The 26,922-nt window shown below is 39.9% G+C and overlaps 1 protein-coding gene across 1 annotated transcript in view; it reads right to left on the bottom strand.

Moving 5' to 3' along the window:
• The window catches only part of TLN2 (talin 2), a 442,622-nt gene that overhangs the window by 155,940 nt on the left and 259,760 nt on the right, over window positions 1-26,922 (bottom strand). The window contains exons 10-15 of the mRNA XM_061157289.1: window positions 21,811-21,874; window positions 20,703-20,807; window positions 6,887-7,042; window positions 3,787-3,888; window positions 2,720-2,796; window positions 83-263 (exon numbers count right to left, since the gene is read on the bottom strand). Coding sequence (XP_061013272.1) covers window positions 83-263; window positions 2,720-2,796; window positions 3,787-3,888; window positions 6,887-7,042; window positions 20,703-20,807; window positions 21,811-21,874 — 685 coding nt within the window. The remainder of the gene's footprint in view (window positions 1-82; window positions 264-2,719; window positions 2,797-3,786; window positions 3,889-6,886; window positions 7,043-20,702; window positions 20,808-21,810; window positions 21,875-26,922) is intronic.

Below are 26,922 nucleotides of genomic sequence, written 5' to 3'. Positions count from 1 at the left end.
ACAACCCATCACCAGGCTGGTATTGCTCCCTGGGCCAGGGGCAGCCTGGTGACGGGCAGGGCAAGGCCCCCAGGAGCCTCACCAGCGGGGGCATGTGGCCGCGGTGCATCTGCCCAACCATGACCTGCTGCTGCGGGGAGGGCATGCTGCCAACATTGAAGGTCTCAGGCCCGCTGGAGCCGGAGCGCATCACAGCGGGCAGTGCCACCGAACCATGCTCCACCTTCCCGGTGCGATTGAACTGCTGCTGCAAGATGGTGGACCTGTGGGGACAGACGCTGTGGTCACTGCGGGCTGGCCGCTCACGGGGAGCGTCACGTCACCTGATACCACAGGGGTCAGCAGTCCTCGTGCTTCGTGCTACGACAACCAATTTAAAAGAGGCAAATACAGACAGAGTCATGAGTGAGGTAACAGCACTAAAATGCTCAGCAAAACTCTGAGATGAAAGTATCTTTTTATATCATCATTACTGTAATTAATTCCTGGCATTACGCTATTAGCTGTTCAGAAGGACACAGAAAACAATGATGTTCTAGGCCTACGCGAATGTTCTGGATACAGTGATGTAGTACTTGGTAAATTCTACCTGAAATAGTGTTCATTCAACACAAATCTACTGCAGGCCAGGTTCTATTCTAAGCCCTAGGGACAGAGATCAGTAATCCTTAGTTTGAAGGAAGAAATGTGGAAATGAACTTCACATTTCCCTCAGCTTAGCTCTCCTTCCCCAGGTGGAAAGCCACTGACCACAGAGGATGTTTCAACACCTGTGGAGCCTTGATGACTGGCTGACTTTGATACCTCTTCCAGATGATTTCAACGTAAGTCTGGGAAGACTCCCAGGGCATCTAGTAAACAACATTTTCAAGTTTTTACCTCTTGATATTTTCTTGCAATGAGAGGTGAGTGCAAAGGACTTTGAGCACAAGAGGGTAAGAATCTGATAACCCAGAGGACAAACCCACAGGGAATGTGGGAGAGTCTGTGTGTGGGGGTGGGGAGGGGGTGGGGCAGGGTTGGTGACTAGCTGTATTAAGGCACAGGAGCCTCTGCCCCAGGATTCTGGAACCATCACAGTTCACTTCTTGTTGCCCAGGGCAAAGGTTGTGAGTCAAGCTAGGGTACCAATCGATAGGTATCCATGGAGTGACATTAACATCTGCAGAGGAATTGGCATTAGAGAGGATGCATCTAAGGCTCCTCTTAGAGCTCAGCTGCATTCCAAGATCTCAGCCAATGTCTAATACAGGAAGAAGTGAAAGATCTCGTGATGATGATCTCCGCGGACTGTGATGCTCTCTGCAGTGGGAAGGGGCTGCAATGGCGCCAGGCAGGGGAGGGTCCCAGCACTCAGGGCACAGACACTTACTGAGCTTCTCCTAGGAGAAGTTCAAGTGCAGTGGGATCCTGTGAAGTGCACAGCTCACCCTATTAGGAAGCACTAGCTTACTAACATTCATCTGATGGTCATTAATAACTCCAAGAAATTCAAGTCTTTTGCCAGGGGTACCAAAGAGTACTTGAAATGCAGTACATCAAATTTGGCTCCAAGTTGTATACTAATAGGGGACAAATAGAGAAGCACTTCCAAGGGGATTATGATGCAAACTGTGAGAAAGTGGTACACAGTGGCCAAGGTAGAGAAACAGTGACTACAACTGGACGAGTTCAAGATGCTGCCCTAGGACAGCGCCCTAGAGGAGATGTCACAGACCTGAATCCGAGTCCTGCTCAGCCCCAGCTGTGCATCTCAACTAACCTCCAGCAGCTTCAGATTCCTCATCCACGGTCTGAGGATGACAAGATCTAGCCTACCTCTTCCATGGGGGATGTTGCTGGGATCAAGTGAGACAGCAAGGTGGTCACACAGTACAGACATGAAAAACTGTCACTACAATGCTCTATGAGCATCAAGGGAGTGGGTGAACAGGTTTCTCAACAAGTCTTGCCTATTCCTAAATTTTAATAAATCTCAGTTTCCTCATTTACAAAATGGGTGGGGCTAAATTGAGACTGTTCTAAATTTAAAATAATGATAAAAATAGCAAACATGTATTATGTCCCAGAGATTGCTTAATGTGCTTTATTAGGTTTACAGGAATTATTAAGAACTCAAGCATCAAAATCAACTTATAAGGTAGTACTATCAATTATTATTCTCATTTTATAGATGAGATGAAGGAGACAGAGAAAACTTATAATGCCCCCAAGGCCACACATTGAAAAACAGACCCCAGATTGAAACCCAGTAACTCTGGCTCCAGAGTCCATGTTCTTACCACTTCCCTTTGCAACCTCATGACACGTGTATCAAGCACGGCAGTAACAAGTGTCTCATAAACAAAAATTCCCCTACTGGGTAGGTCCCTAGCCCAAAAGATACAGAATTGAACTCACTCTCCAGGCTTTGATGATAATGATGCAGTTTATGATATTTAAATCAGAAATTCAAAACGGGACATGAAGGCTTACCATGTCTAAAGATGGAATTAAGTACCACATGGACTTCCGTGTCTCCCTGAAATCCCCGGCCGCCCTCACCCCAACAGTGATGATAATGGTCTGGGGACCACACTTTGAGAAGCAAGACTCATCTATCTCATCCATTATCACCTCCTCCACGTGAAGGACTTCAGGGCAACAGGCCCAGAGTTGGCCTGAGGAAACCTGCCCATGCTGGGAGAAGGCAGTTATCCCTGATCTTAAATACACTTACTTTTTAGGGGAAACGGACTCTTCTAACATAGTTGACTCCTCATCGCCCTCCAGTCCAAATCTATCTTTACTTTGTTTCTGAGGTAAAACAAGACAGACATGAAAGTTAGCAGGTCTTGACACAAGATCCTTTTAAGGAGGCCTTTTAAAATGAGCCACATAAGCAGGTACGTTAAGGTTATCCCAAATTCCTTGTATGGGATATTTAATAAATGATAGGTGAATAAAATCAATAGCTATAATGAAAAAGAAACATATTATTATATATATATATATATATAAACACACACATATATATAATGCCTTCTGTAATATATTATTGCACAGACAATTTCATATAGTTAAAATTCAGTTCAGTTCAGTTCAGTCACTCAGTTGTGTCTGACTCTTTGTGACCCCATGAATCGCAGCATGCCAGGCCTCCCTGTCCATCACCAACTCCCAGAGTTTACTCAAACTCATGCCCATCGAGTTGGTGATGCCATCCAACCATCTCATCCTCTGTCATCCCCTTCTCCTCCTGCCCCCAATCCCTCCCAGCATCAGGGTCTTTTCCAATGAGTCAACTCTTCGCATGAGGTGGCCAAAATTAAGACATAGTAATACTCTACTAGAACTTGGCTATTTCAGTGGGTGGTATCTTGAAACCTTAGGAAAGGTTATTCTGTGTACCACTATGGCATATAACACCTTCCTCCTCGTTAAAACTGGATGAGAGAGAAAGAAAAAAAATGAAAGAAAATCTTTAGGCCCTCAACCCAGTTTCTATGAGGAAAATGTAACAATTGCCTAGAGAGGAAGATGCTGAGGGGTGAGCTAGGCTCATTCATTAGCTAAATGATACACTATTGCTCACTACCTGGCAGTCAATGACACAAATGTGAGCTGCAGCAAAACTAGAAGTGGATTTGCGGTCAAAGACTGCACACTCAAGCACTCTTAATGTTAAAGATTCCATTAGTGCATCAAGTACTTTACATGAGTTTTTTTATTTTCCAGGTAACTATATCATCCAAACTGAGACTTTTTAAAAAAGAAGTGCTGTCTAATCTGCACAGTATTAAATACCTTTTTGAGGATGATGTCTATGTAGCCTGCAATCAGCTGGGATATTTGCTCTCCTTCAGTGGTCTGTACGGAGTAGTAGCTTTCCTGATACTCGCCAAAATCCTAGGGGGGAAAAACCCACATTAGAAGAACTACAGTCACATCACCAGTTTCAAAGGTGAGGGGTTCCAATCTTGGAACAAGTTTTGGCATAGATTCACTTGTTCTTGCTCATCTCCCCTAAATACAACTGAACACCCTAAAATGTATTCAACAAACAACGGAAGGGCTCTGAAAACTGGAAAGGTGTATTGACTGGTGACCTCAGTACTCGAGGGACCACAATCTGATGAGTTCTTGAGTTTTATTTTATATCCCACATTTCCAAGGCTGGGTGCTGGAGAGGCCTGAAACTTGGAAACTCCAACAGAAAGTTTATGAAAGTCTGTTCTCTCTGGCCAAGGGACCAGGAGATGGGAAGCTCAACAAAGACCTAACTGGGAGCTTCAAGCAGCTTCACAACTGAGTTGCTCATGGGCAGCTGCAAAGCGATGAAAGCCTGGCCATCCTAGGCCCTTCTCCACAACCCAGGCAGGCAGGTGGTCTGATCGCTGTGCAGCAGTGGCCACAGTGAAGCCCTGTCTCTCCCTGCCCTCCACTCACCTTCTGTTTTCCTAAGAAAGGTCACCTATTAATAGTAGATGGCCATAGGAAGTACTTTCTTCCCTCACAGACAACACTAGCAGGCTTTGAGCAGGAACCCCAGCAATGTCAGAAGAACAGGGCAGTCCAGAACATTGCCAGGGCTCAGAAAATAAATTTCCATTGCAACTCAAGTCCACAAAAGTATGCCAGAACACTGTACTATACACTAAACCTAAACAAGGTGACTGTCTACAAAAACAGAGACTTAAAGAAGATCAAGAGTCTTCTAATATAAAATCCAAAGCATCTAGGATGTAATTAAAAATCACTACTCATGTCAAGAACCAGGATGAATACAACATAAGGAAAAAAAAACAGATAATCAACTGATGCCAATACTGAAATGAATCAGATGATGGAATTCTCTGGTAAGAATTTTAAAATTTTGAATCATAAAAAATGTCTCAACAATTACAAAATCTCCTGAAACAAATGAAAACAAGAGGGTTAACAAAGAAATTTAAGTCATAATAAAGAACCAGGCTGAAATTTGAGAATAAAAAAATGCCATAACCTAAGTAAAAATCTCATGGGATAGATAAAATAGCACTGTGGAAATGACAAAGAAAAGAACCAGTCAGCCTGAAAATAGATTGATAAAATTTACTCAAGTGAAACAACACAACACAGGCAAAACAAAACAGAGCTTCAGGGATCTGTAGGAGAATTTAAAAAAGACCAAATATCCATGTCATCAGAAACACAGAAGGAAAGTAGAGTGTTGGACCAAAATATATACATATATATATATTAAAAGAAACAAGGACTGAAAACTTCTAAAAATTAGTGAATGACGTAAGCCTACAGATTCAAGAAGCTAAGCAAACCCTAAAACAGAATAAGCCTAAGAAATCCACACCAAGAACTTGTGAAAACTAGAGAAAGGAAACCTTCAAAACATCCGTAGAAAAGCAGCATGTTACCTATAAATGAACACCAACATGATGACAGAAAATTTCTATGCTGAAACAGCAGAGGCCAGAGAGAAGTGGAATGATTTTTCAAGTGCAAAAAGAAAAGAACTGAGGATCTCAAATTCTGTATCTGGCAGAATTAATCTTCATGAATGAAGGGAAAATAAGAACATTCTCAGCTAAAGGAAAACTAAAGAATTTGTTGCTAGCAGATTTACCTTTAAAGAATGGCTTAAGAAAAACTCTGAACACAAAGAAAATGAAAACAAAAGAAAACTGGGAACTTTAGAAAGAGAAAGAACAATGAGATAGATAAAAACAGAAGTAAATTATATCCTTCACCTCATGCGTTTTCTTCAATCTTATTATACGGTTGAAGCCAAAGTAATACCATCTCATGTAGTGTATAACATATAGAAGAAATACTTAAACAATTACACTCAAAAAGCATGGCAGGTAAGTAGACCTAAATGGAAGGAAGGTTTGTTTTCTGAAGATTCCTCCCGACCAGCAAAAGTCTATCAATCAGTGCTCAAATTAGATAACTAATATTCCCACCAAGTCCCCTTCTTGATACCTTTTTTTCTGATGCCCTGATGTAACATCTTGCCTCGATGCAGATATTTCAAGAGTTCATGAGAGTTGGAGAATAGTAAAATTTAGGAGTTCTGAAGAAAGTGACAAATTTCAACACTTTCTGATTCTCTTATGGCTCAATACACACTACAAAATAATTGCACTACTAATTTTCATATATCAGTGCGGTTGGCTAGAGTGAGGGCCACACAGCATACTCTACTAAAAGCAGATACTGAGGTTGGGAGGAAGAATTCAGAGGTAAGGTCTGGAACAAACACACATCCTCCCTACATTCAGTGTGTTTCACTTTGAGCGTTCTGTTATCATCGTCTCATTTGATTTTGGTAACTCTGAGAAACAGGTATTACTACTCCCGTTTCACAACCAAGGACATTAAAGCTCAGAGAGGAGTAACTTGAGCAAAGGCATAGAACTGGGAAGGAAAGCTGACTTTGAACACTACCCCATAGTCTGTGCTATTTTCACTGTATAGCACGTTCTCTTCACAGGCAGGCTGGGAAAACACAGCTTGGCAAGATGTCACAATTCTTAAGAGCTTATTTAGAAACTTCTGAAACAACTAGAGATGAGAAGCATCCGTACGGCTTCACAGCATCATCAAACTGCTTTTTAGGGTATACTAGGGATGGCACAGAAGACTGAGAATCATCCTTGACTAGCTCTTTCTAATTAAGGAGCTCAGACAGCCTTAGAGGACCAGAGAGAAAGAGGTGGCCAAGGAGACTCAGCTCTCAGACATCTCCCTCACTTCTAGACCAGTGCCTACCACCACTCCCTGCCCTAGGGACCCCCACCACCTATCCCTCTCCAAGGCCCTCTCCAATGGGCTTGTATTGTTTTCCCTGCCCCATGGTATCACCCAAAATATGCTGGTCCCCTCACTGCCTTCAGCCAGTCCCTACCAGTGTGAAGCTCTTGGGTGAGGCTGCCCAGCGCTTGACCGTGGTCAGTGGCCACTCCTGCAACACTTCCTTGGTCTTTTCATCCACACGCATCACTGAGTCTTTGGTGATCCCCAGCAGGCGAGGCACCAGCTTGTTCTTGCCTTTCATCTTTTCCTGAAACAGGAGATGCAAAGAATCAGTGCTCTTCCTCTGAATACATCTGATTTGTCCAAGTTATCAGTGATGTTGTGAGTTTTTACCTGCAGTCAACCTATATCACTGTTTCAAAATAGGCAGGGCTAGATAAATGACTCATAAATTAAAGGGATGGAAACTAAAACAGAGCCATCAGAAGACTGGAAGGATCCACAGAGATTGGAAAGATCCACAAGTTTTCTCTGCAGAGAGATACTGTCCAGAAGGTCAGGCTGCTCCAAAAATAGAGATTGTGACAGAAAAAAACATATCCAGAGAAAAAGAAGTTAAAGTGAACTCCCAGTAGCCACCTCAGTAACAAAAAAGGGTTAATATAGAATTTAAATATGGCACTTCAGCTATTTAGAATTAACTAAAATTGCCAGAGTAGTATCTTCTCATTACTAAGCACAGCTTTTTTTTTTTTTTTAATATTCCTTGAAATACATTTCCATCTGGAGGCTTGGGTTTTGTTATTTTTAATGTGTATCCATGGACTCAAAATATTTTGATTGGTTTTAATAAGTTTTTAAAGAAACAATTATCATGCCTATTAAAATAATAATTCCTACCTCATTTCATGCAAAGACGAGCACAATAAAGGACAGAAATGGTATGGACCTAACAGAAGCAGAAGATATTAAGAAGAGGTGGCAAGAATACACAGAAGAACTATACAAAAAGGATCTTCATGACATAGATAACCATGATGGTGTGATCACTTACCTAAAGCCAGACATCCTGGAATGCAAAGTCAAGTGGGCCTTAGGAAGCATCACTATGAACAATGCTAGTGGAGGTGACAGAATTCCAGCTGAGCTATTTCAAATCCTAAAAGATGATGCTGTGAAAGTGCTGCACTCAATATGTCAGCAAACCTGGAAAACTCAGCAGTGGCCACAGGACTGGAAAAGGTCAGTTTTCATTCCAAACCCAAAGAAAGGCAATGTCAAAGAATGCTCAAATTACTGCACAATTGCATTCATCTCACACGCTAGTAAAGTAATGCTCAAAATTCTCCAAGCCAGGCTTCAACAGTACCGTGAACTTCCAGATGTTCAAGCTGGTTTTAGAAAAGGCAGAGGAACCAGAGATCAAATTGCCAACATCTGCTGGATCATTGAAAAAGAAAGAGAGTTCCAAAAAACCACCTATTTCTATTTTATTGACTATGTAAAAGCCTTTGACTGTGTGGATCACAACAAACTGTGGAAAATTCTGAAAGACATGGGAACACCAGACCACCTGACCTGTCTCCTGAGAAATCTGTATGCAGGTCAAGAAGCAACAATTAGAACTGGACATGGAACAACAGATTGGGAAAGGAGTATGTCAAGGCTGTATATTGTCACCCTGCTTATTTAACTTATATGCAGAGTACATCATGCAAAATGCTGGGCTGGATGAAGCACAAGTTGGAATCAAGATTCCTGGGAGAAATATCAATAACCTCAGATACGCAGATGAGACCCTTATGGCAGAAAGTGAAGAAGAACTGAAGAGCTTCTTGATGAGAGTGAAAGAGAAGAGTGAAAAAGTTGACTTAAAACTCAACATCCAGAAAACTGAGGTCATGGCATCTGGTCCCATCACTTCATGGCACATAGATGGTGAAACAACGGAAACAGTGACACTTTATTTTGGGGGGCTCCAAAATCACTGCAGATAGGGACTGCAGCCATGAAATTAAAAGATGCTTGCTCCTTGGAAGAAAAGTTATGATCAACCTAGACAGCATATTAAAAAGCAGAGACATTACTTTGCCAACAAAGGTTTGTCTAGTCAAAGCTATGGTTTTTCCAATAGTCAAGTGTAGATGTGAGAGCTGGACTATAAAGAAAGCTGAGCACTGAAAAATTGATGCTTTTGAACTGTGGTATTGGAGAAGGCTCTTGAGAGTCCCTTGAACAGCAAAGAGATCCAACCAGTCCATCCTAAAGGAAATCATTCCTGAATATTCATTGGAAGAATTGATGCTGAAGCTGAAACTCCAGTACTTTGGCCACCTGATGCAAAGAACCGGCTCACTGGAAAGGACCCTGATGCTGGGAAAGATTGAAGGTGGGAGGAGAAGGGGACGACAGAGGATGAGATGGTTGGATGGCATCACTGATATGATGGACATGAGTTTGAGTAGGCTCCGGGAGTTGATGAAGGACAGGGAAGCCTGGCATGCTGTAGTCCATGGGGTCTCAAAGAGTCGGACATGACTGAGCCACTGAACCAAACTGGCCTCATACTCATGATACAGCAAATCCAAGATAGGTTAATAATTTAGAAAGAATACACAGTTGGATATTTTTGTGATTCCGGCCGGGGGATGGGGTGGGATGTGGAAATGCCTAGCACAAACGTCAAAATAAAGGAAAAGATTAAAAGCTTTAACTGTAAAATAGACGGACTTTGATATATTTTCTTTTGAAAAGAGAGAGAAATGAGAGAAAGAGAGCTCACCATAAAAAATTAAAAGACAAATGACTGGTGAATAAATATTTACAACTAATACAATGATAAAAAACTTCATATGCTTTATATGTCAGAGGTTATCATGGGGTCACAAAGAGTCAGACACGACTGAGCAACTGAACTGAACAGAACTGAATCATAAATCAAACATAAGTGGCAAAGAACATGATTAGAAAATGTCTAAAATATAAAGTAACTAGTTAATAAGCCATAAGAAGAAATTAAATTTTCATGTATATATAATAGTTTATTTTTTAAAAAATTAATGCTCAATTAAAGAAGGTATGAAAGAGGACCACTACTGATGGTCACTTAAAACAGTAAAACCTCTATGGAAGAAAATTTGTTAATAATTCAAAGCTTTAAAAATGTTCCTACTTTTAGTCCAACTTGCTTTTAGAAACTTATTAAAAAAGAAGTTACAAATGTGTATAAAGATAACAAAGCAAGAAGGCTCAACTAGAGTTTTTCAGAGCAAAAAAAACAAATAACCAAAAACGTCAACTACAAGAGATTTTATAATTATGATATTCCAAACAAAAGGCTATACTCTACAATGGTGTGTAACCATGCTCAGTCGTGTTTGACTCTTTGTAACCCCATGGACAGTTAGTCCTCCAGGATCTTCCCTCCAAGAAATTTTCCTGACCTGGAATGGGTTTCCATTTCCTCCACCTGGGGATCTTCCTGACCTAGGCATCGGACCTGTGTCTCCTGCCTTGGCAAGTGTAATCTTTACCACTGAGTCACCTGGGAATCCCTACTCTACAACTATTACAAACCATAGTACAGAAAAACAACTGGATTCACGATAATAAATTATTCACATTAAAAAAGTTTGTACAGCATGATCCTGTGAATAAAATTTTAAACTTTTTTTAAAGAAAATTCACTACATGATAAAATGGTAGCAATGATCATCTCACATGGTTTGTATTATTCTCCTGTGCTTTTCCTTACTCCAAAAATTTAACATAATACACATTTCTAGTGGTCAGGAAAAAACAAACTTTTCAAAACTATTTGCAAATATCTAGCAATTCCCATACCACCACTACAAAAGCAATATGCATACAAACTAGCACAAAGTGTGCAAGTATATGTGGATGTTTGTGCAAGAGGACAGGTACTTAAACCAGTAGTGTGACGGATGCTTAATAAATATTATCATTAATTTTCAGAAGTCCCTCAAATGTTGCCATCATCAGCATCATCAACTTCCCCACCTTGAAATGAAGGGACCAGCTATGATAATAAGTGATAAAGCCAGGATTAGAACACAGGTCTGAGTTCAAAAAGATCTCTGACTTTAAAAGAGACTGTCTACCAGTTTACTACTTCTGAAGGAAACAATTAAAGAAAATGAGAAAATACCCCTCCCTGTTTCCGTGGGCGGTTCACAAAACCATCAGACACTGAAGGTCATAGCACACCTCCAGCTTCCTCCCAAGAGTAGGAGATAAAGGCATTAGGAATCTGAGTGGGTGTCTGAGAAGGAGAATATAGCACTGTAAGAACCTCTGAGTCCTTAGGGAAAACCCAGGGAAGAGTCAGATCCTTTGTAGAGAGGCTAGCTCCACCAGGGGTGAAATCAGTGCAGGGTGGACCATGCCAGTCAGCATCATTTGGCTTCAGGAGCCACTGGTTTAGTCATCCAGGGTTGGCACCAGCCCAGCTGCTGGGCCTAGGAAGATCAGAAATAAAATATGGTTTGCAGCTGTTGCCTTCCTGCTCTCAAATCTGCACCTCCCCAGTGAGGGGCTTTGGGCTGAGGCAACACAGGATCCTGATGGATTGCCCCAACTCCTGTTGAGATCATTCTGGTCTGGGAGAGGAAACCACAGTGAACAAGCAAAGAACTTACAGTGGGCATTCCAGTACAAGTCCATAACTGGGGGTGGGGGAAGAGGGTATAAAAGAAACTCAGAAAATACTGTCACTCAGCAAGAGACCACCATCAAGGGACACTATTATTTTTGAGTCTACCCACAAAATGCAAAGCAGCTGGGGAAAGTTAAAACAGCAAGGCTTGGCTCTGTGCTAGAGATATAGGGGCTCCCCCAAGAGAGGACCTGCCTTAGACCCTTAGTGGCAAACCTGCATAATAGGAGACAGTCTAGAGGCAATAAGGTCCCCCCTTCCTCCCTAAATCTAGAATCTCAGTCCACTCTCCTGTCCAGTCTTCCAACTGCAGACACCACTATCCTTTTATCTCTGGGAGAAGACAGCAGGCTAGGCAGGATCCAGTGACGACCCAACTCTTTTTGTGCACAGACACATGGAGATTGTGGTTGCGATTCTGTCAGCTACCTAGCAACTTCTCTCTTGAGGCAATCCTCATCAAGTTGGTTTTGTTCTGAGGTGTCAAGCTTGCATAACTTAAAGGCACGAGAAGATATGTATTCTACCAAGGAGAGGTAGGATCCACTAATAAGCCAGGCCTTTCCTCTTTCAGGGGCTTCCCAAGTGGTGCAGAGGGAAAGAAGTGGCTTGCAATGCAGGAACTGTAGTTTTGATCCCTGGGTCAGGAAGACTCCCTGGAGAAGGGAATGGCAACACACTCCAGTATTCTTGCCTGGAGAATCCCATGGACAGAGGAGCCTGGCAGGGTACAGTCCACAGGGTTGCAGAGAGTCAGACGGGACAGAGAACACACATGATCCTCTTTCAAGCAGCTCTTAGCCGTTACTGTGGATTCAGTCCTGGCAGCTGGCTGTGATCAAGTCTGCTTAGCCTTGGGCTCTTCTTGCAGGTGTGTATACTGGCTGGTTCTTACATCACCTGTGCTTACATCAGGTTCAGACTGGGGTGGAGGGATGCCAGTGGGCTAAGCTGTGGGCATGCTTTGGCTCGAAGCCCGACTTCAGCATGGCCTAAGTCCGGGATCCTGCTGTGCTCGCCAGAGTCTAAAGTGGCTTCCTGCCAAAGCGCTGCCGTGTGTGCTCCGCTGTGTCATCAGGATGCTTTTTTGTTTAATCTTTTAGGCACATGGCAGAGAGGGATGGCTGCTCAGAAGCAAAATGGTGTTAAAGACTCTGTTCACTAGCTGTTTCTCTCCCTAAAAACAACTGGCAATTCATTTTGATTTAATTCATGATTCTGAGATGCTTTGAATACCTTCTGTGATGCTTTTACAGTTCAGAGAGAAGAGGGTCAGCTCCCCGGGTTTCTCACCTCAAGGCTCTGGTTGTGGTTGCAAGGAAAGTTAAAGGCAAATTTATAAATCAGAAGGTTTACACAAGGATTTCTTGCAAAGAAACAAGATCTTTTGCAAGTCATGGGAAATGCCTTACTGTTCCTTATGGGGTTTTGAAAATCTTATCAAGATAAATTGCAAAAGATTTCAATGAGAGAGGAAGACTGTAGATGTTTACAGCTCCCATCTATTGAAATCATTTGTACAAGTGTCTCCTTTTCTATATTATTTCCTTTAAACCTCATAAAAAGTCAACATCCTAGGTTAGCAAACTGAAGTTTAGAAATGAAAGTAAAGTAACTTATGGAAGGTCAAACTAGGTGGCAAAGCCAGAATTTGAAACCCAGGACCTTCCTTTCAGAGTGTCTGTTCTTAGCCACTGAGAACACTGTCATATAGCAGGCTCATGAGAGTCATCCTCCCTATTGGGGCCACAAACTATGACAGGCAGTAAAGCCAGTTTTCTGCCCCATCACCCCCCGATTTTTTTGGCATGAGAACTAAGAGTAAATTTTCTATTTTTACGGAGTTGAAAGAAAATCAAAAGAGGAATAATACTTCGTGAAAAGTGAAAACAATATATTTCATAGTCCATAAATTAAACTTTACAGGAACATAACCAAGCTCATTTATTTACATATCACCTACTGCTTCTGGGCTACAAGCACAGAGAGGAGAGGCATGGCCAGCAGTTATCTAAGACATTGACTATCTGGCCCTTTATTAAAAAGGTTTGCCAACCCCTGCTCTGTATCATGATTCTAAAAGCCAATTAAAAGTTGGAGGACTCAGGGGCCAGGAATTAGGAAACTGTAAGGAGGGCTAAGGAGTTGGATAACCTAAAATTTACTAAATATCCCTACCTTCCAGCTACTATATATATTTATATACATTATCTCACTTAATCTTCATTAGAGCTCTGTGGTGACCTACAGGGGTGGGATGGAGGGGATATATGTACTCATATAGCTGATTCATGTTAATATTCAGCAAAAACTAACACAACATTGTAAAACAATTATTCTCCAATTAAAACAACAACAACAACAACAATAAATGGGAAAAAAAAGACCTGTCAGATTCATCTGAACCTGTCAACGCACTACTTAAAATGAAAAAGAATTATAATTCCCATTATTCACATGAAGAAACTGAGATTTAAGAAGGTTAAAGATGTCTCTCCAAGTCATGCATTTCTGCTATTTCTCACAGAGACAATATTACATCAAGAATTCTAGGCCAATCTTCCCAACTCCAACACCCAAGCGCTTTCTATTATAACAATAAAAAATACAGCATGAAATACAGCTGACCCTTGAACAACATGGGTCTGAACTAGGTTAGTCTACTTTTTTTCAAAAGTTAATACTACAGAACTACATGATCCCTGTTTCTTGACTTTACAAATGGGGACAAAATGTTCACCAATATAGAAGGAAATATGACCGAAGGATCTATAAACATATCACACTCGTTCACTCAAAAGATATATGATTGATCTGAAGACTGTGTGGTATAATTGTGTTCAATATCAATATCTACATGTTGTAAATTATAATTTCATTGAGTTTTTTAATTTAGGATTTCGAATAGCCTATTCAAATAATGAATGAATCATTCCCTTTTAACTTCTGAAATTATGCCAATGAACTTCCTTCAAGATTTAATGGTATGTTGAAATTGAAGGCCTAGAGAAATCTGTTATTTATGCCATTAAAACACATTCTACCCCTTACCCAAACAATTTTGTGTGTATGTCTGCTATTCTGTGTGTGATCTCTTTTTACCATATATTCTAAATGGTTGCACGTATTTATATATACACACACACATGGGTTATTTCATGTTTTTGACATATGTCATGTAAATTTACTTGATCTATTCACTGAATTTAAAAATAAATCTAAAAATTTAAAATGACTCTGTATATTGTTATAACATGTACAAGTATCTGCACACTGAAAATTACAAAATGTTGAAAGAAATCAAAGAGGATCTAATACCATGTTCATAGGCTGAAAAACTCAACATAGTAAAGTTATTAACTCTCCCTCAATTGATCTATAATTTCGATGCAATGCCCATCAAAATCCCAGCTAAGTTTTTTTTTTTTGTGGATATAGACAAGGTTTTTCTAACATGTTCATGGAAAGGAAAAGGATCTAAAGTAGCTAAACAATTCTAAAAAATAAGAAAAAAGTGAAAGGAATCATTCAGGTTGATGTTAAGGCTTACTATACAGTTAAAGTGATCAGGACAGTGTGATACCAGCAGAAGGACAGATACACAAATCAGCAAAACTGATTAGGGCACCCAGAAACAGATCCACAGCAATATTATTCAAATTAATTTGACAAGGATACAGAAGCAATACAATGGGGAAAACACCTTTCAACAAACAGTACTGGGGCAACTGGACATCCGCAGGTCAAACATGAACCTTGATCTGAAGTCTTCACACTTTATACAAAAACTCAAAATGGACCAAGGACATAAAGCAAAACCATAAAGTATTTAGAAGTAAACATGGGAGAAAATCTTTGGAGCCTAGAGTTAGAGCTCTTTCTAAATTTTTTTTATTGTTTTTGAGTTTTCCTGCTTTTAAAGTTTTTTATTTACTTAGTTTGGCTGCACTGGGTCTCCATGACTTTGTGTGGTCTTTCTCGAGCTGCAGCCAGTGGGGGCCACTCTCTGGTTGCAGTGTGTGGGCTTCTCACTGCAGTGTCTTCTGTTTTTGTACAGCACAGGCTCTAGGGCATGCGGACCTCAGTAGGTGCGGCTTGTGGCTCCAGAGTGTGGGCTCAGTAGAGCCCACATGGGCTTAGCTGCCCCACGGCATGTTAGATCTTAGTTCCTGGACCAGGGATCAAATCTGTGTCCCCTGCATTGGGAGGCAAATTCTTAACCACTGGATCACCAAGGGAAGTACCAGACAGAAACTCTTAGATGTAACACTTAAAATAAGATACATAAAAAGGAAAAAAATGATAAAACACTTGTCATCTAAATTAAGAATGTGTATTCTAGCCTGGCGTGCTGCAGTCCAGGCAGTTGCAAAGGGTCAGACATGACTTAGTGACTAAACAACAACAAAATTCTGTGAAAGACCTTGTCAAGAGGATAAAATCACAAGCTGCAGACCATGAAAAAATATTTGCAAATCACATTCAATGAAGGACTTGGATCCAGAATATATAAAGAACTCTTAAAAGTCAACAGTTAGAAAAAAAAAAAAAAAATCTAACTAGAAAACTGGCCAAAAAAACTGTGAACAGACATTTCACTGAAGGGGATATACAGATGACAAATAAGCACAGGAAAAAATGTTCAAAATCATTAGCCATTAGGGAAATGCAAAATGTAAAAGATTTCATAAAACACATCAGAAAGGCTAAAATTAAAAAAAAATGATAACACCAAATGCTGGAGAGGATGATAAGAAACTGGATCACTCATATTTTGCTGGTAAGAATGTAAAATGGTATAGTCACTCTGGAAAATAGCCTGGCTGTTTGTTATAGTGCTTAATGTGTTCTTACCATATGGCTCAGCAATTGTACTCTTGGGCATTTATCCCAATGAATTGCACACTTCATTCACACAAAAATCTATACACAAATATTTATAGCAGCTTTGTTCATAATAGCCACAAACTAGAAACAACCCAAATGTCCTTCAGAGATGAATGACTAAACAAACTGCTGCTTCCATCAGCAATAAAAAGTGATGGACTATTGATATACATTATCACTTGGACAGATCTTAAGGGATTTCCACTAAATGAAAAAAAGAAGTCAAAAATTTATGTAGTGTATGATTCCACTCATGTGGTACTCTTGAAATAACAAAATTATTGAGATAGACAAGAAATCAGAGGTTGCTAGTGGGTAAAGAGACCAGGGAAAGGGGGTAGGGTGTGAGGAGAGGCAGGAAGGGGTGGGAGGTGTCTATGGCCATAAAAGGGTAGCACAAGGTATTCTCAATGGATTAGAGTTCAATATCTTGACTACAGTGGTGGTAACACAAACCTACACTTGTGAGAAAGCTGCACAGAACTAAACACACACACATAAGTGAACAATATAGAACACAAAATGTGATTAAGGTCTATGAACTGTATGTACCAAGGCGATTGGTTGGTTGTGACATTGTACTAGTGGCATGTTACCATCGAGGGAAAACTGATGATAAGAAAACTCTCAGCATCTTTAGAATTTTTTAAATGCTATTGAGATAGAATTCACATACCATACAATTCACCCATTTAAAGTATCTGATTCAGTGGATTTTGGTATCTTTACAGATACGTGTGACTACCACCATGGTCAATTTTAAAACATGCTCAACACCTAAAAAAAAAAAAAATCCTGTACTATTAGTTATTACTCACCTATGTCCCATGATTCCACCCCACTCTTAAGCAACCATTAATCTACTTTCTATCTCTATGGATTTGCCTTTTCTGGACATTCTATACCAAAGAAATCTTGTGATAGGATTTTTTGTTTTCTTGTGATGAAATCTTACTTCACTTCACATAACAGTTCCAAAATTTATCCATGCTGTAGTATGAAGCAGTACACTTCATTTCATTTTATGACCAATTAATATTTCACTTCATGGATATATGACATTTTGTTCATCCATTCATCAGATGATGAATATGTTATTTCCAGCATTGGGCTAAATGCAGCTATACACTTTCATGTACAAATTTTTCTGTGTATATATATGCTTTGAATTCTCTTAGGCATATACACCCAGGAGTATAACTACTGGGTCATATGGCATCTCATTTGAGGAACTGCCAGACTGTTTTCTAAGGTGACTGCACCATTTTACTTTCCTACCAGCAGCATATGAGGACTCCAGTTTCCTTACATCTTTACCCATACTTGTTACTCTAACTTTTTGATTCTCTGTTATTTTTCCAAGTTCCTGTGACTCTATGGTTATTTCAAAGTAAATAGTTAAAAATATGATTCTGTATATCTTCACTAAAAGATAAACAAATATTAATAATAATTTTTTTTTCATTTCCTAAAGATATGTATTTAAAAATTTTTTTTTACATATTACCACACTTCCTAGAATGTACAAAATAATGTTAAAGGGTAACTTGCTCTGATCTCAATTTCTATAAGTTTCTCTCCAGCACTTCTCTGTTGAGTAGAATACTGGTGATAGGTTTAAAATATTCTATCCTATTGAGGAAGTATATTTGTATTCTAGAATTTTATAGAAATTTTTATAATGAATAGTTGAATTTTATCAAACACCTTAAGAGTTTTATACAAAATGATCACATGATGCCATCTTTTCTAATTTTATATAGATATAGCTGATTCAGAACATTATATAAGTTTAAGGTGTGTAGTATAATGATTTGATATATGCAAATATTGAGAAAAGATTACCACAGAGTATTAAGACATCCGTTACTTCACATAATTACCTTTTTTAAGCTGTTATGAGAGCATTTTAAGTGAGAATATTAAAAGCAACAAAGGAAAAGCAACAGATAATACACAAGGAATTCCCATAAGACTATCTACTGATTTCTCAGCCAAAACTCTGCAGGCCAAAAGAGAGCGGCACAATATACTTAAAGTGATAAAAGAGAAAAACCTACAACCAAGAATACTCTACCCAGCAAGGCTCTCACTAACATTTGATGAATAAATCAAAAGCTTTACAGACAAGAAAAAGCTAAAAGAATTCAGCACCACCAAACCAGCTTTACAACAAACACTAAAGGATCTTCTCTAGGTGGAAAAGAAAAGTCCACAACTAAAAAGAAGGAAGTTACAACGAAAAAGCTCACTGGTAAAGGCAAATATACAATAAAAGTAGGAAATCATCCACATACAGCTAGTAAGGAGGTTAAAAGACAAAAGTAGTAAAACCATCTGTATCCACGATAAGCAGTTAAGGGATACACAAAACAATTAAATGCAAAATACAATTTGAAAAACGGTAATCATGAGGACAGAAGAGTACAAATGCAGAGGATCTAAAATGTATTTGTAATTAAGAGATTAGTAACTTAAAACAAGTAGGTATATACCTATGCTGCTATACAAAAACCTCATGGTAACCACAAGACCAAAATCTATAATAGATATATACCGACAAAAAAAGAAAAAGGAATCCAAACCCAATGCAAAAGATAGTCATCAAATCAGAAGAGAACAAAATAAGAAAGGGGAAAAAACAAATCCGAAACAACTAGTGAAATGGTAATAGAAATATGAAAAGTGAAAGTAGCTCAGTCCTGTCCAACTCTTTGCAACCCCATGAACTATACAGTCCATGGAATTCTCCAGGCCAGAATACTGGAGTGGGTAGCCTTTTCCTTCTCCAGGGGGGCTTCCCAACCCAGGGATCGAACCCAGTTCTCCCACATTGCAGGTGGATTCTTTACCAGTTGAGCCACAAGGGAAGCCCAGTAGAAATATACATATTGATAATTAGCTTAAATGCAAACAGACTAAATGCTCCAACCAAAAAACACTGAACAGCTGAATGGATAGAAAAACAGGACCTGTATATAGGCCACCTACAAGAGACTCATTTCAGATCCAGAGATACATACAAATTTAAAGTGAGGAAATGGAAAAAGGTATTCCATGCAAATGGAAATCAAAAGAAAGCCAGAGTAGCAACACTTAGACAAAATAGACTTTAAAGTCAAGAATCTTACAAGAGGCAAAGGACACTACACAATGATCAAAGGATCAATCCAAGAAAAAAATATAACAATTGTAAATATATATGCACCCAACATAGGAGCACCTCAGTATAAAACACAAATGTTAACAGTCATGAAAAAAGTAGAAATTGACAATGACACAATAATACAGGGGGAGTTTAACAACACATTTATATCAATGGACAGTTCATTTAGACAAAGAAATCAATAAGGAAACACAGCCCTTAAATGAAACATTAGACCAGATGGACTTAAATTGATATTTACAGAGCATTCCATCCAAAAGCAGCAGATTACACATTCTTTTCAAGTACACATGGAACATTCTCCAGGATAGATCATATGCTGGGCAGGATGTAAAAATGAGGAAGTTACTGGATGAGTTTCCTCGTCAACTCAAGAACACACTCTCTGCTTGTTCATAAGCTGAATTTCAAAGACCCATCTCTATCCCTCTAGGTTGGAAGACCAGCAATTTGCAAGAAAAAACAGATCTGAAGGCCACAGAAAATCTGCAAACCCATCTAACAGGATACAAAGTAAGTACCATTAAGTTTGCGGTCAACAAACTTCCTAGTCCAGGGCACTCCTGATAACTTAAATGAAACATTCTTAGGGGAAAACGCTAGCAAGTAAAAGTAAAGGCACTCCTTTGGGGACTTTACAGTAGTGACAGAGAGCAGAGCCAAGACACAGCTGTTCTGAGACCTGAGGGCAGCCAGGCTCACTCACCAGCCTAATAGCTCTTATACTTCATGTCTGTCCCATTGCTCAACTCAGGTCACTACTGCCAAGATGCTGCATGTGCAAATGCTAGGGGTCTGGGGACTACCCCTTGACTCTTGAAAGTCTCTTGGACTGCAAGGAGATCAAACCAGTCAATTTTAAAGGAAATCAACACTGAATATTCATTGGAAGGACTGATGCTGAAGTGAAAGCTCCAATATTTTGGCCACCTCATGCAAAAAGCCAACTCATTGGAAAAGACCACATGATCCTGGGAAAGATAGAAAGCAGGAGAAGGGGACTACAGAGGTTGAGATGGTTGGAGGGCATTACCGACTCAACCGACAGGAATTTGAGCATGCTCTGGGAAATGTTGAAGGACAGGGAAGCCTGGCATGCTGCAGTCTGTGGGGTCACAAAGGGACAATACTGAGCAACTAAACAACAACAAAAAAGGGACTACTTCCAAGCTTATCAGTGAACACTTTTAACAAAAGAAGTAGTAAAGATAAATGCTCCCTCCACCACACCCAACTCACCTTCACCAGGAAGAAGGACACACCGTATGTCCGAAGGGACCGGGCCAATTTGACATACTTGACTTTGGCTTCTATTTCGCTCATCTCTCCACAGTTCTTGTGCTCCTACAAAAGTGACAGAGGCAGGGACCAGTTACTGCAGCTCTGACCACAGGTGGACTTAGTGAGAGGTACTACTCCACATGGCGTCTATCTATTTGTAGATGTATGTCCCTGATGACCGAGGGTCAGAGCACACAATAAGCGCTAATGCAAGGCTTCTTAACTAGAATGTGAGCCCAAATTCCCTATAGGTTTTGTATTATAGGGAACAATTCATGCATGTGCAGTGTGACAAGAACAGGGGCCGTAACTGTAACCTAATTTTCAAAGCGTTCTATGTTCCAAAAGGTTCAGGACCAACACTTTAAATGAGGACTAGAGAAATGTTCTTGTCCTGGGAGAGCTATCATTCTAACACACAGGCAATAGATAAAATTTTCCAAACAGCATGACATATAAAAGCCTGGACATCTCAGTATGTGGAAACAATACTGGATTAAAAACTGTGTTTTATACAGATGAAATTTATCTCTTTCAATTTATATTTACATTTCAATGCCAAAGAAGACTCTGATATTTTGGATTCACTAGAGTGAGTGTTTCTTGGCAAAGGTGATGACAAAGCTTTTCTTACTGGTTGCCTAGAATAGATAACTCTGAATTTTAGAATAAATCTGGATTTTTAAAAAGACACCAGTTCCCAGATTCTAAGGTGCAAAAAACAAATCTCAGGATTAAAAAAAAGCTCCTTGTAGCTTCTTCCTTGGTACATTTTAATGGAAAATCACCTTGTTTCAATGCTTCAAAGATAATGTCTTTGAAATTAAATGTATGCACATTTTTCTCAGAAGGACTAAGTAACCTTTAGCAAGAAGGTATGGATTAAGATAATAAATCTGCCCAAAGTAGAACTGTCAGCTCCTTTACTCCTGAGTCACTAATCATTTATTATATAAGTGGAGTACAAGCACGAGATCTGAAGCTTTTATGTACAGAGGCCCCTCTCAGACTAATAAATGAGGACAGGAAGTGAGGAGAATAACAAAGCTCTGAACATTCCCAATACCTGAAATATTCTCTTTTCAGCTCCTCTCTGCTTGATGTATTCTTTGGGCAGGAATTCTTTTAGACTGAGAGAGAGAGAGTAAAAAAGGTAAAGCATTTAATCATACTCTATGATGAGAAGGAAAGAAAAAGAGACTTTTCATAAAATTCACAGTTAAGTCCCTAACTCTCAGTATTTTATGGTATAATTAATAACAGACGGCCACATCCCACAATGCACTTAAGTAGAACACAAATATAAAACTAGTCTGATAAAAGGGTCAAACTATTACAACATAGTTCAAGAAGAAAGAATGTCCTGGAATATTGTAAAGTAACAAAGCAAAGCACCCTAGAGTGTACAGTATGCTAGCTTTTGGGAAAAAAGAAGAATATCCATTTTATACTGAATGTATTTTTAAAACATTAGAAGGGTAATTCTAGTACAAATAAAAATGATTCTTCATGGAAGGAAGGAAAAAACAGGGAGAAGGGAACATGGATGGAAATTAAACCTTTGAATTTTCCTTATACTGTAGTCTTCACTTTAGAACCAAAAGAAATCACAAAGAGGGTAAAATGTAACACCTAAAACTCTAAAGCAAATTGAAACAAATGAACTGAACAGCATTAGATACAGCCTAACTTTGAAAAACAGTCTTTGACTATATCCACCCCAATGAGATATATCTTAAATATAAAATGGGCCATAGTAGACTTCTTAAATCATTATTTTTAAACTAATATCTACTCTTACCCTAAATATATACACAAATACACATACTGTAAAATTAGTATATTATATTAAATAAGTAAGTAGATGTTACAAATAACTAGAATAAAGTAAATGAGTAATTATGGTAGTTGCTAGAAATCAAGATTTTTAGCATAAAATAGATAAATAGCACAAAAGAAGTTAAATGAAAATCCTGCACTCTTTCATTTGAATGCAAATACTGACCTGAATTCTGATTCACTTTTCTTTTTTTGAAAAACTTTTCTAGTTCTGTCCACTGCAGAGGCTAAGGGCAAGGACAACTGGGTGGAGATGAGCACCCTAGTGGATCAGCCAGACGGCCTTTAATGTCAGTTCCAGTAGAAAGAATCCTTGGAGAAATGACTGACTCTAGCTTTGGGACAGGAGATGTATAAAATGTTTCTGGGGCTTCTTGTGCCTAAGGATCAAGCGAGTGAAGTGAAAGTCACTCAGTCATGGGCGACTCTTTGCAACCCTGTGGATTATACGGTCCACGGGATTCTCCAGGCCAGAATACTGGAGTGGGTAGCCGTTCCCTTCTCCAAGGGATCTTCCCAACCCTGGGGTCTCCTGCATTGCAATCAAGGAAGTTATCAAAATGACAATGGACTGACATCAAGGGATAACCAATCGGACAGGACTGAGCACAAACCCCCCACACATACTAACATGATTTTTAAAACCTCATACAAAAGAAGAGAAAATAAAACAATGAACCAAATGACTATTTAAAAGAAGAACTGAAATCTGTTAGTATAGAAAGAAAGATGTATTATCAAACTATAGTAACAAAGATAGAGTAGTACTGACATCAGAACAGAATTGAGAAGCCAGAAATTAACCCTTACCTTTACAGACAACTGATTTTCAAAAGTGCCAAGATGAAAGTAACAAGACGAAAATAATGTTTCTTCAATGGGAAAGTAACAGTCCTTTTAGCGAATGGTGCTGAGGCAACTAGATATCCACATGCAAAACAACGAAGTTGGACCTCCTATCTCACATGACACATAAAAATTAACTCTAGGACTTCCCTGGTGGTCCAGTGGTTAAGAATCTACCTGCCAGTGCAGATCCCCGGTGTGGGAAGATTCCACAGGCAGTGTGACGACTAAGCCCACGTGCCACAACTGCTGAAGCCCGTGAGCTCCAGGGCCTGGGCGCCACAGCAAGAGAAGCCATGGCAATAAGAAGTCAGCACGCTGCAGCTAGAGAGTAGCCCCTGCGGGCCGTAACTAGAGAAAGCCCATGCGCAGCAACGAAGACCCAGGGCAGCCAAAAGCACATAAATAAATAAATAATAACTTAAAAAAAAAAGATTGCTATAAAAAATGAACTCCAAAAGGATCACTGACCTAAATGCAAGGGTTAAAGGTTTAACTCTTAGAAGAAAAAGGAGTAAATTTTTATGACCCTGGATTAGGCAAAGGCTTTTAAAATATAAAACTAAAAGTACACGCAGCAAATGAAAAAAAAAAATAAACTGGACTAAATAAAAATCTGAAAAACTGAACTGCAAGAGAAATCACTGAAAAAAGTGAAAGGCAACCCACACACTGGGAGAAAATAAGTGCAAATTATGTATCTGATAACAACTTGTATGAAATCTCTTGCAACTAACGATTTAAAAAAAAACAATATAAATGATCATAGGATCTGAACAGTCATTTCTCCAAAGAAGATATAAAAATAGCCAAAAAGTCTGTGAAAATATTCTCGACACCAGCAGCCATCAGGGAAACACAAAGAAAAACCACAATATCACACCACTGCATACCCAGTAGGACACTGCAATAAAAAAAGACAGGTCATAAGGAGTGTTGGTGGGGGTATGGATGGGACCCTTCACACATTGCTGGTGGGGATGTAAAATGGCACGGCTGTTGTGGAAAATGATTTGGTAGTTTCTCAAAACATTAAACAACAATTCTACTCCTAGGCATATATCAAGGAAAAGTAAAAACATATGTCCACATAAACATCTGTACATGAACGTTCATCGTAGTATTATTCATAATAGCCAAAAGATGGAAACCACTCAAATTTCCATCAACTGATGAATGGATGAAAAAAATACAGTTGAGCCATACAGTGTAACTTTATTTGGCAATAAAAATATATTAAGTATGATACATGCCATAATACGGAAGCACTATGCTAAGTGAAAGAAGTTCATGGCAAAAGACTGCAAATTGTTATGTTTCTGTTTATATGAAATGTCTAGAATAGGCAAATCTATAGAGGCAAATAGGATTAGAGGTTGCAGAGGTTGGGGAATGGAGAGGGGGATCAGGGGAGTGACTGAAGGACACAGGGCTTATTTTAGGAGGAATACAAACATTCTAAAATCAGGTTGTGGTGATTAGGTTGCACAATCTTGTGAATACACTAAAAAGTGCTGAAATGTAAATTGTAAATGGGTCAGTTGTATGGTATGTAAGCTCCATCTCAATAAAGCTGTTCTTCAAAAAAGAAAAACATCAACCACTGTAGGCCTTGTTTGGCTCTTCATACAAATCAAGTATAAAATGACATTTTAAATACTATGTGGGGGAGAATTTAACACAAACCAGGTATTAGATGTCATTAAAGAATTGCTGCTAATTTTGTTTGACATCAGGATGGATTTGCAGTTAGGCGGGATTTTAATTATTTAAAAATTCTGTATGTCAGGAAAACATACATTAAGTATTGACATATGAAATGGTATGCTGTCTTGGATTTGCTTTCAATCACACTAGCCAGAAAAGGGGGCAAGGGGCTTCCCTGGTGGTCCAATGGTTAGGAATCCACTTTGCAATGCAGGGGACGTGGGTTCCAACCCAAGTCAGGGAGCTGGGATCCCCCATGCCAAGAAGCGACTAAGCCCCAGCACCACAACTTCTGAGCCCGCACACCGCAACTAGAGAGTATGTGCACCTGAAAGAAGGATCTGAATGACTCAACAAAGATCCCACAGGCCACAGCTAAGGCCTGATGCAGCCAAGTAAATAAATAAACAAAAAAATATTTTACGAAGGGGTCAAGTTACCATTCTGGCTACATTAAGACTTGAATCATGATGCCTCTTCAACCTGTAAACTGCACCTGTAGAAAAAAAATTCTGAAAACATTTTCTGGAAGGTCGGGGATTTAGGTTTGAGCACCAGCAGAATACTCAAGCCTAATCAAGAGACCCCATGTCAGTCCACAGGAAGGAACCTAGGAAACAATAGGCAGCAGCACCTTAGATGCTGTGACTATCGTTAAGCGGCCGTGGGGACAAAAAAGGTCTGACTCAGAGAAGACTGGAAGACATCAATGTCACAGAGGAGGAAGCTGAGTCACAGAGAGGTCAGGAGGCTTGGCTGAGGTCACAGCAGCAGAGAGCCTCTGACCTCCAGTTCAAGAGCAGATGCGTGTGAACCCAGGGCTGTTCCAGGCTCCCCCTGGAGCACACGAACAATGATAACCAGGAAGCTTCATGGTGGGCCACTGCTGGGAGCCTCTGGACCACAGCTCCCATAGTATCAACAAAGGAGACCATGGGCCCAAAAAAGGGACCCAAGCCAACCCCCTCACAAGAATGACTGTTACTAGAGGAACACCAGACGGTGGTGTCCACTGGCCAGGCCAGGGCAGAATACGTTGGTCATTTATGGTGAGAAAGTTCTGTGTGGCAACAAGCTGCCCTCAACTCAGACTCTGCCAACTAACACTCCCATTCTTTGGTAGGAAGGGAAAACAACTTCTAGAAGCTTGCACTGGAGGTGTGACCCCTGATGTTGCAAGAGTCAATTTGGGGGTAGTGTACTGTAAAGTGCGGGCTTCCCTGGTGGTTCACATAGTAAAGAATCTGCCTGCAATGCAGGAGACCCGGGTTCAATCCCTAGGCTGGGAAGATCCCCTGGAGAAGGGATAGGCTACCCATTCCAGTATTCTTGCCTGGAGAATTCCATGGACAGAGGAGCCTGGTGGGCTACAGTCCATGGGATCACAAAGAGTCGGACATGACTGAAAGACCAACATTTCACTTACTGTATTTTCAAATATGAAATGAGGGAGCGTGCGTGTGTGCGTGCATGTGTGTGGGATGTATTCTTCCCCAGTAAATCAACAGCACGCATAGTGTCAGCAGGAAGCCAGAAAGAGCAGGCAGCCTGCCATCACCACTGCCTGCCAGCCCACGGGGGAGCAGTTCCAGCTCAGTTGTTTTTTCTGATTACTAGACCCAAGTATGGAAGGTTCCTAAGCGTACATGTGAAATCTGTTGGCCTTCTCTGAGAAAATGGGTCAGATGGTCAAATCTGATTGGAAAATTTTCTCCTAATTAAGCAAGCACTGGCCAAGCCAAGTCCTACCCACTGCCTCCTGAAATATTCCCACCTTAAAAGGGCA

The sequence above is a fragment of the Dama dama genome, chromosome 12, assembly GCF_033118175.1.
Source record: "Dama dama isolate Ldn47 chromosome 12, ASM3311817v1, whole genome shotgun sequence".
In the NCBI taxonomy this organism is placed as follows: domain Eukaryota; kingdom Metazoa; phylum Chordata; class Mammalia; order Artiodactyla; family Cervidae; genus Dama; species Dama dama.
The sequence above is the reverse complement of the archived record's forward strand: the minus strand, read 5'-3'. Positions and strand labels throughout refer to the sequence as shown.